At 39.0% G+C, this 12,104-nt stretch overlaps 1 protein-coding gene across 12 annotated transcripts in view; it reads right to left on the minus strand.

Annotated features, from left to right (window-relative positions):
• Nucleotides 1-9,765, minus strand: part of AOX1 (aldehyde oxidase 1) — a 44,043-nt gene extending 34,278 nt beyond the window's left edge. For 4 of the 12 annotated variants that reach the window (XM_075093815.1, XM_075093814.1, XM_075093811.1 and 1 more), the window contains exons 1-10: nucleotides 9,456-9,589; nucleotides 8,295-8,352; nucleotides 6,490-6,586; nucleotides 5,200-5,308; nucleotides 4,536-4,662; nucleotides 3,576-3,637; nucleotides 2,950-3,030; nucleotides 2,028-2,108; nucleotides 750-894; nucleotides 487-579 (exon numbers count right to left, since the gene is read on the minus strand). In XM_075093815.1, coding sequence (XP_074949916.1) covers nucleotides 487-579; nucleotides 750-894; nucleotides 2,028-2,108; nucleotides 2,950-3,030; nucleotides 3,576-3,637; nucleotides 4,536-4,662; nucleotides 5,200-5,308; nucleotides 6,490-6,586; nucleotides 8,295-8,352; nucleotides 9,456-9,515 — 913 coding nt within the window. In that variant the 5' untranslated portion in view covers nucleotides 9,516-9,589. Of the gene's footprint in view, nucleotides 1-486; nucleotides 580-749; nucleotides 895-2,027; nucleotides 2,109-2,949; nucleotides 3,031-3,575; nucleotides 3,638-4,535; nucleotides 5,645-6,489; nucleotides 6,587-8,294; nucleotides 8,353-9,455; nucleotides 9,591-9,743 lie in introns of those variants that run through there. The other 8 variants (XM_075093816.1, XM_075093819.1, XM_075093817.1 and 5 more) reach the window with 6 other exon arrangements.
• Nucleotides 9,766-12,104: the final 2,339 nt, after the last annotated feature.

Consider the following 12,104-nt stretch of genomic DNA (forward strand, 5'->3'; position numbering starts at 1 on the left):
GGTACAAAATGATTAATCTACAATAATTAATGTTGTTATGATTGAGAACAAGATTAGTTAATACATATTAGCTATGCCAGTTTAATCACAGCCCTTTTTCTAGCATAGACAAGCATGCAATATTGCTAACTCTCTCTGTGGTTCTGTATCGGTCTTTCTCTGCTATATAGCATAGCATGGTACAGAGATCACAAAGCAAATATTACATGACTTAGCACCAGAACCAGTATTACTAGAATAATTACCCTTGCACTATAATGACTAATGCAGCCCAAGAAAATATTGCTGGTCAGTTCTGCAATGTGTCATGAAGACAAAACTGTATCATGCACTGGGAGGTGGCAGCAGCCACCTTGACCTAGGAAAGAACCAGGCATGCTTAGGAACGCATTGCACAGCACTTCACACCTTCAGCACTATGCAATGGAGCAGCACTTCCTACTGCAGAGGAATCTCCTATGTCTGAATGAAGTAAAGTCTACTGACCGTCATCCGTGCATTTCACCACATTCAGATCGGGGATCCTTGCAGGAGCAATAACAATTGGATGGAACACACCTTTAAATTTCATCTCAGGTCCTACCAGATAGGAATAGACTTAGACAAAAGACATTTTCCGTAATGACAACTCCAACATAGTGGAGAGTAAGCTTAAGGACAAAAATGCAAAAGGAATTATAAACATAGCCCCACTCCTCCCAAGCACACTGGAACTATGGCAACAGGAGCCATTCTGATTGTATACATACCAACAGTGGTGTTCCCAACCACAAGAGGTGCTTTGGGGTAGGCAGCTTTCAGATCCAGTAATTCATCTAAGCTGACAGGAGAAATCCATGTCATTCGCTCCCCATGAAAAAACAGAGTTCTTTTTGGTTGATTTTCAGCCATTCTCTGGTGGGGAAATATGGCAGATTTAAATGTTTAGACATATGGACAGGTGCAAGGTCTAATAGACAAGACTGAAAGTGAAAAGAAGTTCTTAAACAATGGCAGTTCTACTTAATCCTTCAAAATTGGACAGAAATGGGACTGTTATACTGCCTCTTTGCACAATGGAGAATTCCTAGACTGCATGGGTGAAGTGTCTTCAGTTAATTCCAATGGGCTAATAAACAAGATTGATAATAAATAGCTCCTAAGCAAAAAATGGAGTAATAGATCCTGCAATTGCTGAAACTATTATAAAAGCAATTAAAAAATACTTAGGGAGGTGTTTGCACACTTAGCTTGCTTGGATGTCACCGAAGACACTGGTAGCAGCATCACTTTCTAGATTAAGCATGCATATGGATATCTCTTGCTGTTCTAGCACTGTTAACTGATCACTTGGAAATAGCTTGTGAACTAGTGGTAGTAGAAATACAAGGTCAAGCATCCCTGTCCCCAAATTAACAACCTTTCTCCATTAGCAACCAGCTAGTTACAGAGAATTTGGCTTTGAATATATAGACTGACAATAATGTAAAGCAAACAGCTTTCAGTTTTTCTAGGGGAAATACCACTGTCAGTATTTAAGGATGCCTGAACTTTCCATTCCAGTGCCCTTATTTCAGCTGCTTAGATTTTTGCCATACTTTAGTCACTAGAGCTAAACACTGCGCCATCTGAGGGGCTATCTGAGGCTGACATTTTGACAGAAAAGACCAACAAAACTATTAAGCCACAAAATGGGGAAAATGCATTTTTTTGCCAATGTTAAAAAGTGTTTGCCATTCAGTTTGCTGAGAAGCATTTGTATCTTCAGCTGCTGCACTGAAAACTGAGTTTAGGTTACTTCTTTTGTCTTCTCACCTAATACCTAACTCTGCAACTTCATTTTCCCAATATGATTATTTTTTTTGTATCTGAATATTCAATAAGGTCACTGGGAAAAAAAAAGTAATATAATTTTGAATTTATATTAAAATGTTATGACATTTCTTCTGATAAATTACTGCTAAGCAGGGCTTCAGAATGAGTTATGAACTATGGACTACTAAGGAAAAGGCAGAGCTAAATAATAGTCTGTAAGCAGCAAAAATTACCATTAGTTCTGGAGGGAATATAAGCTCCTGGGTGGGATCTAAGGGCTGGAATTCATCTGTTGAAAATAGTCTGGTGGAAACCTTAAAAAAAAAGAAAACAAGCAGAGACCAAAATTTTTCTGTCATCATTAATCCCATTTAAAAAAAAAAGCAAAATGAAAAACAAACCATGAGAGTCCCACTGAAGTCAGCAGAAAATTAGTAATTCCATTATAATTTGGATTTGGTGTTAAAAAAACATGCAGCATTTGGAGCTGCTGAGGTGAAGGAAGCGCTCGTAACAATTTCTCAAAGTTCACTGCTAACACAAATGACAGTGTAGAGGCAAGCAACTGAAAGACTAACTGCATAATTCCTGCAGTCCTACTATAAGAAAGTAGCTGGTTTCATACCAACCTACAGTACTCAAAAAGCAAAGAGGTAGACCAGATATTTTTGAAAGAATATTGACTGTATCAGTCCTTCAGATTCAAGCCAGCAGTTAGGTTCGTAAGAGATCAGTGGCTACATTCAGATCATCACTGATCATTGATTTAAGGCAGTTCCAGATACGTCCTGATTTCTTGCACAGTATGGTGATCACTGTATGAGCAGAGCTGAGACTATTAATATTCCTGAACTTGAAGAACTGCTCAAATCTCAGCTCTGGAGATCCAAACTACGTTATACCAACTACCTGCCACATCATTGCCTGCTCATACAAACATACACAATCCTTAACTTGTAGAAATATCTCCAAATTTCTTGCAAGGAATAATAAAATATCTTATTTTACAAATAATATTATGTAAGGTGAATAAGGTGGAGGATAAAAATGGTGAAGTATACTGCATTTACTTTAATTACAAGAAAAAAAGCCATGCAACATTCTTTCTATAAGTTTTATATCTAAATAGGACAGGTAAAATACTTAAAACCCTACCTTTGCTTCCTTGTCAAACAAATCATCTTTGTGATCCAAGCAACACTTTCCATTTGTTTTCCTTTCACAACAAACAGATTCCTGAAGTAGGAATACTCCATTAGTGAAATATTGCTCAGAATGGCAATGAGCTGAAGCCTGCTTAAGCCAATAAGAGTGTCACTTTATATTTTAATAAAGTTATAGATGAAGTTTAATAATAAGCTACATTGGAAGGATTATGTGTTAAAGAAGTGATATTCAAAAGCAGCTTAAAATAATCAGATGCTGAAGTCCTTAATATGAGACAATTCATACTGCGTGCAATTCTGTTGACCTTGTGAGACCACACATAGATGGTCTGCATTATTTCTTTTACCCACTGTTCAGTCTCCTGTTTATTTCACTGTAGGCTTCTGACATGTTGCATTACATGATAAATTACTAAGAACATTGATCCAAATTGCGCTTTTATTTATGCCGGTACTGACTCACAGTAAAACACATGGAGTTACTTCAGATTACCTTATTTAGACCTAACTCTCTTAACAGAGGAAAGAGGTGATCTTAATGAAAATGCTGATGGTTTGTATACATATATACGCTAATAGGCACAATCTAGTATTCCTATCATCACTACTTCTTACCTTACAGAAGGTTTTACAGGCATCTAGGATCGGCCTATATCCGGTACAGCGGCATAAGTTCCCTGAAAAAAGGAAATCGGTAAGAAAAAGCTTTGTTCTAAAGCATGTGGCTTTAAAATATCATGTCTTTATACGAGGTTTGCATTTTTGAAGCTTAAGGAGAAGTGTTAGCTCTCCAAAAGACAAAAAAGATCAGTGTCACAAGACTTAGGACCCTGCAGCTCCTGAGGAAAAGGCTATTGTTTCAAGCAGAGTATGAAATACTTGAGAGCTGCACTAGGGGAATGCTGACTACACCTTAGTATGCAGGAGAATAAGAGATTGTACAATATTCTTCACACACTCAAAATGTTTTTCTCCTTCCCCCTGACTTTTTTCTAATAGTGAAGGAGGTTAGCATTATAACTCCATCTAAGTTCATCTCATAGTAACAGGAAATACCTCTGGGTCCACTGTGACTCTAGAGCACAAGGGATGACAGGCAGCTATTCTACCTGCAGTAAATGCTCACACTTTTCCTTAGTGAAGATGGTCTGCATCCCTCTACCTGATTTGACTGTTTTATTCCTACCACAAAGGGGCTCTCCTGTGAGCCTAATGACATTCTCAACTCCAGATGTAACAGGATCTCAGAGACCTTCAGATGCAGCTACTTCTCCAATATGGCATCAGTTTGCACATTTGATTTAAAGCACTTCAAAGGACACGTATGGGGGTGTTTTGAACACTGTCCCTGAAATAATCCACAGCTCCATGTTTCATTTTCCAGGAGAAAAGGATGACAGAGAATACAAAGTCTGTATGTATCGAGTAGAAGCTCTGCTAGGAAGCACCAATTGTATAGACTACATACATATGTGCGTGCATGTGTACCCATACAGACATGCACTCACATATACAAAGTATGTGAATAAAATGGTTCAAGGACATACCTACAAATTAAAAAGTGACAATATTTACCAGCCAGAGCCTCCATCATCTGCTCTGAAGTTGGTTCTGGGTGGTTTCTTAGCAAAGTGTATATGGACATCACTATCCCAGGGGTGCAGAAACCGCACTGGGATCCATGGCACTTGGCAAGCCTTTCCTGAAATGAAACACCACAAATAGCACTCCTTCCAGTGTATATCACCATTCTAATGGACTCGCTCTTAAACAGGAGACACCATATTAAATGTTGTCTTCATAGTAAATCAGACTTTTTGAGTAAAACAATTTATGCAATCTCAAATAAGAATAATTATTTTGGTTGTGATGCCCAGGCACATCTTAATTAACCTTCAGTGGACTTCTGTCTTTTTTGCATTCATACTAAAACATCAGCTAAAGGGGTACTGTCCAAGATGTGCTGTTAGCCCAAATAGAGCACAAGCCTGATCTACTCCAACAATTCTTACATACTGTTTGATCCACCTGTCAGTATTAAAGCAAGATCCATCATGAGCCATATCTCATCAGCCTTGATCAACCAACAATCAGAAACCTATGCTGTCTTTTGTTACCATTTAGCAGAAAGAATAATCATCATGTGAAATTCCCATGCCCTAGAAGCACTGCCACTCAAGCCAGCCCATACAACAGAAGAAATCAGTAATCCTCTTACCCGGTGATATTGTACTCTCACCTGAACTGGATGAACCCTGGTTTTTGTACTTCCAATACCTTCCACTGTGGTGACTGCCGCACCATACAAGGAGCAAATGGGAAGCAAACATGCATTTGCTGAATAATGTCTTTGGAACATAAAGGAGGATAAAGTACATGAATATTATTTTATTATAATAAAGATGCATGAATATTATTTTGTGGTCAATCAAGACATAATTTATACTTACAAAGCAATCATCTTAATAATTTGGAATGAGAAGAGAGTAAGCTTTATAGAGGGGCTCACTTACTAGCTGTGTCTCTTGTCCCCAATATAAAAACTGTATCTTTGAGGACAGTTTGTAGAATTTATGTCTTCCTTAACACTTCAGTCTTTTCTAATTGCCCTCAATTGCACACAAGCAACCTGTCAAGTGTGTTTTGGAGGAGGAAGATGGGGAAGGCAGGGTTGGTGTAGTCATCTGCAGGAAGTAAAGAGTTACTGCTGAAAATTTGTCATCAAATTTCAGACCCAAAGGAAATTCTGATGTAAAATAAATATTATTCTAAATAGGAACAATATACCAATATGAAAAATCCTCAGAGCTCTTCATCTTTAGCAATAAAATGTATTGTTTTACTATAGTTGAAATGTTTCAAGTGTTGTTCTGACTGTTTTAATTTCAGTCCTTATAATAACTTTAAAGATTTTAATTTGTATTGCATTCCAATGTAATGCAATTGTCAGAAGAAACAACTGGAACATTTTTACTTTTTCCCCACCTAAAAATATTCAATTGACAATGAGATGTTACCATTTAACAATTTGACTGGAGTTTTCTCAATTTAAAAGTAATTTATTCCAATTTTTAGCCTAACAAAACTCTGGCTTTGAGTTTCAAAGTCCTCCTTTTTGTGGATGGGGTGTAGGGAGGGAGTTCAGTATTAAAAGGCTGGTAAGACTGAAACTTCTGCCTGCCCTATCTTCCTATCAGTCATATGACAGAGCTGCAGGTAGGAGCCACATTCCAGCAGTCAATACAAAGGGTGTTAGATGCATGCCTCCTAAAGAGAAAACTCCTTGCAGGATCTGTCAGCGTATATGAACAAATTAAGCATTTGAGCATGATATTTCAGCAAATTTAGAACACAGCTGAATGAACAGTATTTTTACAGCATTCTCTTTTGGATTAAAGTGACCCTTCCTTTGCATTATTTTAGTATTAAGTACAACTTTTACAACTTTGTTTTTACAGTTTTATATGTGGAAATGGTATCTACAGTCATAAAATTCTGTGTCGTTTTCAAAATTTTCTGTTAAGGTTACCGTATCTTCTTTGAAGCTGGCTCATAAGTGGATATCATCACTGTGCAGGCACCACAGCCACCTCCTCCACAGCCATACTTAGTTCCTGTAAGATGGACTGAAAATGCTGTCATTAGGGAAAAGATAAAATTAGCAGGTTTCACTTTGGTCTTTATTCTGCTCAAAAGCTTGAGGCCACCCTTTTTGCTGAACTGCTAAGGAACACAGAATTGGTTTGGTATCGTAGCACGTGTATCAGACTCCTTTCTATATTGGATTAAAATTTTCAGTGAAAATAAGATTGAAGCTAAGGAATGACATGACCAAAATCCTGTTCCCAAGAAAACAGAAAACTTGGCTCTGACTTCTTTTGGAAGAGGAGTAAGTTGGGACAGACAGAGGAAGTGAAAAATAGTTTTCCAAGTGAAAATATGAAAGGAAAAAATGTGTAATGGGCAAAATAGCTATATATCAGAAGTTCCAGTGGAACACTAAAACCAGTGCCCCAGTTTTTCGCAGAAGGCCCATTTAGAGTCAGGATATTAACCTTGCACCCCATCTGAAAGATCACACGAGAAAAGTGCTTGTTTCTATGAATTTGGAACAGTGGCCATTCTGAAGCTATGAATCAACAAACACCTAATTTAATGTTCTACAGCCACCAAAAGGAAGATGCCTCACTCCCCATTTCTTCTTCCTCTTCTGTCCTTCTTCTTCCCATTACCTGCTCCAATGCCCAAGACCTCTTGCACCAAGTCTTTTTCTTACCAGTCACTTCCATGAGTTGACTAATTAGCAACCAAGTCCCTAATCCAGTGAAAGCCTCTATTTTTCCTGGGTTAGTTTTTTGCTGGCCTCATGAGTGGAATTAATACACAGAGAGGGCTGAGGAACTCCACAGCTGGCACAAGGTGCAGGAACAGACCTGTCTACCAGGGGAATGGGATTGATGAAGGGGAAACAGGCCGCCTTCTTTTCACACCACATCATCAAAAGAAAAAAATGTTTGTCAATGTGAGGGTTAGCACTCTTCACTTACAATAAAGCTTTGAGATGTGTATTTTGATTTAAGGTCTTATCTAATTAAGCTCTACCACTTTTTCCACTGTAAAGTGCTTTACTGAGCCCTTTCACAGACATCCTAACATGTCAGATAAAGCAAATACAGTTTAAGATACAGTTTCTTCCCTTCTTGCGCTTCTATTCACTAGTTAATTTACAATGGGCCTTTCAGTTATTAACAGCAGTCTAATGTGCTGATTCCTATGGCATTTAGCCTCAAAAAAAAAGATGGCAGGATGCTTAGAGAGGTATTATACTGTACCTTGCAACTATAAAACACATTACTGGAAGATGCTAAAGTTCTTCATGCTCACTCAGGCAATCATTTCACATTATAGAGTTTGGCAACATCAGCATAAGCTATTCCTGTCCCACATTTTCGTTCCCTGGCATTAATTTTTCTCTCTTTACCAAAGTTAGCTGTCCCCCTAGCTATGTTAACTCAACTATATATGGAGACTTGCTATGAAAAGAATCAGTTCTATTTGGCTAACAAAGTGGTCTTAGACACAGCTGGGAAGGAAGGAACACAGATACACACACACATTATGCCTGATTGTGCAACTGTGTTACGAAACTAGGCTAAAAATACAGCCACTGACTGAAGAGTATTTGGCTCAAGACACACACATCATTTAACATGGTTGTTTAAGGGATTCACAACTTTAACCTGGTAAATCCCCTTTTAATTATCATTTATGAGAACTTTGGCTGAATAAGATTTTCAATTGAGAGACTTAAGGGAACAGACAAGAAAAGGATACGTCTCTTTCGCAGATAAGACAACAGCATTTGTTCAGGATCAGCATTTTGCTCTATTATCTGCAGTAAGAAATTAAAAACAAGGTTTAATAAGAAACCAAGGCTTTTCAGAACTCAGGGCACAGACTATGTTCCCACAAAGCCAAGAAGAGAATCCTTCTCTGGTTCCGTCTCATAGAACTACACTAATAGGAGAATTTGGGCTCCTTCTGGAAATTCCGTTTCAGACAGATATGTTTCCAGGAAAGAAGTGCCAGGGCCTCTTGCAGCTACTAAAAATAACTGCTGCTCAGTGAAAGGTCATATTGAGGGAATTTACCTTCAGCCACACTAGAAATAAAAATGCAGCAGAACTTTGCCACAATAGAAGCAGCATAGCTTAAAGAATGATTTGCAGATTTTAGAGTCTCCCTAGCATTTTAACCTTCTGGGATGAACACCAGAGGAAGCCTGTAAGCCTATCAGCAGGAACCACTTTTCATGTAGGTTTGTTCATATAAACCTTCACTTGCCATAACAGACTAACAACAGAGAGCAACAGAAATGCCTACATTGTTGACTGATTGCAGTATCTCTTACTCTGTTGCTTAGAATCAACTATTTCCTTCCAGTTGCATTGAATCAACAATCAATCTTAATTTTGTTCTTATTATCTCTATGTTGGTCATATTTTGGCACCTGAGTCTTGCTGACTTTCTGTTGTGCTTCTGAAAATCGGATACCATCTGATGTCTCTTCTCTGATCCATCAAAGATGAGAAGCCAGACATGTACAAAAGAAAAACTAACTTGCTCACCAGCCAAATTTGATACCCAGCTGAAAGTCCATTTCACTCTGATGTGTTTTGCCCACCAAACGCAGCAGAGCTAGCTAAAATGGGATGTTATAATCATGTTTATCCTCCTCTGCTGCTTCTCCCCTTCTAACGGCACTTGCTGCACGCAGAAGAGTCTTAGCTAACTTAAGTAATACTTGGAGTCACATTCACTTCTTACCCAGCACGGACGAGATGGGAAGGAATACTTCGGGAGGCTTGCGTGAGGATTCGGTTATACTCCCGTGAGAAAGAAGCCTGAGGAAACCCAATCTGTGCCAACACTCTTAGGGGTTACTTCTGGAGCAGCAGCCCCCCTTTCTCAACGCTCTTTCAGGGCGACACTTACCTTCCTCCCATTCACATAGAAAATCAGCTCCTCAGCCCCTGCCGCCCCTCGCAGAGACATGGTGTCCCAGCCCCGCAGCCGGCGGCAGGCCGCGGGCAGCCGCAGCCGGAGAGCCCGCGGCCGGCAGGGACGGGGGCGGGCCGCAGCGGGCGGCGGGGGCGGTGGCGGGGGCGGCGGCGGGGCCCGCGGGACCGAAGCGGCGCTGCGGTGCCCCGAGAAGTTACGAGTCAATTGTTCTTAACACATTTACTGGATCCTTTTACAGTATAATCGAACACTAAGGCGTACCTCACACTTTCTCTAAGGACGCGTGTGTTCCTCCAGAGCAAAATGCCAACATTAGCGATGTGAACTGTTGTTACCTTCTAACAATACTATCCCCAAAGGTAATTTTAAATTGTGATAAAATCCAGCAATGTAGTGATCATGAGCCCATCGGGAATTATGCATAAATGTGCACTCACAAAATAATGGGCAGTAACTTCCGGGTATTATAAGCATTTGTAAGGGCTACTTGTGCAAGCAAGGGTTTACAGACCATAATTTTTTTCCTCTTCCTGTTTAATCTAGATGTATAGAATTAATTTTAAAACAATCACAATTTTTATTAGTAGTAAAATAAAGTATTAAATGTAAAAAAAACAAAACAAAAAAAAAGCCACCCCACAGATTGAATAAACACGAGCAAAAGCAACTTTGGAGCTATAAAAAGAAGTTCAAATTACCTTAACCTCAGCAAAATAATCTTAATCCCTGTGACAGCTACAGATTAATTTTTAACTGGAATATCATGAGCTGTTTTTCCATCTTTTTTCCTGGCAAGAGCTAATATATCAGCTGATCTGGGAAAAGAAGCACATTTAGTGAAGATTCAACAGACAATGTAACATTATTTATGCAGTGCCTGAAGTAAGCGACCATTTTTGCAGAACAGTTAAAAGAATTGCGTCCTAGAAAATAACAAAGTAAATTTTCTCTGTGCTTAGAACATCAAGTTGAGCAACAAAACCAGTAAGGATGGAGAAAACAAGCAAAGAAGGGCAGTAGCAACAATAAGGTGATTTCAGAGTTATTTTAAGTAACTTCTATGCATCTTCAGGTAATTTGCTTTATCCACTGTTACTGTGAAAGATATCTATACAGAAATGGAAAAAACCAAGGCTGAAAGCCCTAGACCTTGTACTTTTATTGCAAATCACATACTTCATTTGGGACACCATACTGGTCTAGCTGGTAACACCTGAGGCTGTGTGGAACAACAGGACCTTCATTGAAAAAATAATTAAGACCGTGTCCAAAAAGATTTTTTTTCTTTCTGAGAAAATGAATCATGTGCTTCTGTTCCTAGCTTTCAAACCACAGGCAATAGAGAGAAACAACTATTTAAAAAACACTGTTTTGCTGCAGCGGTGCCAGCACAGGGAACACAAGCTGTAAGATACTTCTTTTGGATTTCTAATGACACAGTTGGTGAGGTTGAGAAACAGTGAAAGCTAGCAAGAACATTTCAATTTAAAAATACCCAATTAATTACAAACTTCATAAAAATATACAAGAAATAATGTATAAAAATATTCTATATGTAATTCTTTTTAAAATAATATTGAATCAGTACAGAATCTCTCTTCCCAACCATTTCTGCACCTCTTCATAATGGTCTTGGGGATGTAGTCACATTCACAGCATGCTTCAGAAAGAAAAAGTCTGTTTGCTGAAACTTCTCAGACAGTAATTTTAACAACTCTGTTTTGCAATACAGATCATGTTGCCTGGGTGATAAGGTAAGTTTCATATTGGAAGAATTTTCACACTGATGGAATACTCTTTTTTTCTGGTGAGGTTCTGTATGAAAACCTCTTGCTCTCCTTATTGCTGTACATTCACAATTTTGTGTGGCCTCTGGGACTGGTCACCACAGCTAGCCAAGATCTCCATTTAGGGGATAAAGGTCCTTTATGCAAACTGTCTCACTAGTGGCGTATTTAACTCTAAATTCATACATGGAATGTTCTACAGGATCTTGGGGAAGCTGCCTTGGGGCTACAGACCTTCATAAAAAACACACAACAGAAAACAGTTGTATTACTTAAATATTTGTAAATAACACTTTTGTGCCTCTTACTGTTTATGGTTGTAGTTCAAGACTTGCATGTAGAATGGACACACCTGCAAGCTATATCCAGGTGTACATTTTGGTATGTATGACTCATTTTTATGTCAAAATACACAGCTGAAACTTTGGCAACTCACAGGAGAATGATGTAGGTTCCCTTTGTTGAACGTCATGAGATTTCTCTTGTCCCATTTCTCCGGCTTGTCCAGGTCCCTCTGAATGGCAGCACAACCATCCAGTGTTTCAGCCACTCCTCCCAGTCAACTGCAAATTTGTGTCGGTTGCACTCTGTCCCATCACACAGGTGATGAAGGAAGATGTTAAACAATACTGGCCCCAGTATGAAACCCTAGCGAGCTCTAGTGTTTTGCCTCCAACTGGACTGTATGCTGCTGATCACAACCCTCTGGGACTGGCGGTTCAGAAGGTTTTCCACCCACCTCACTGTGCACTTAACTAACCCATACTTCTTCAGCTTGTCTGTGGGATGTTATCAGAGATAATACCAAAAGCCTTACTGAAGTTGAGGTAAACAA

The sequence above is a fragment of the Phalacrocorax aristotelis genome, chromosome 5 (assembly GCF_949628215.1).
Source record: "Phalacrocorax aristotelis chromosome 5, bGulAri2.1, whole genome shotgun sequence".
NCBI classification, from domain to species: Eukaryota; Metazoa; Chordata; class Aves; order Suliformes; family Phalacrocoracidae; genus Phalacrocorax; species Phalacrocorax aristotelis.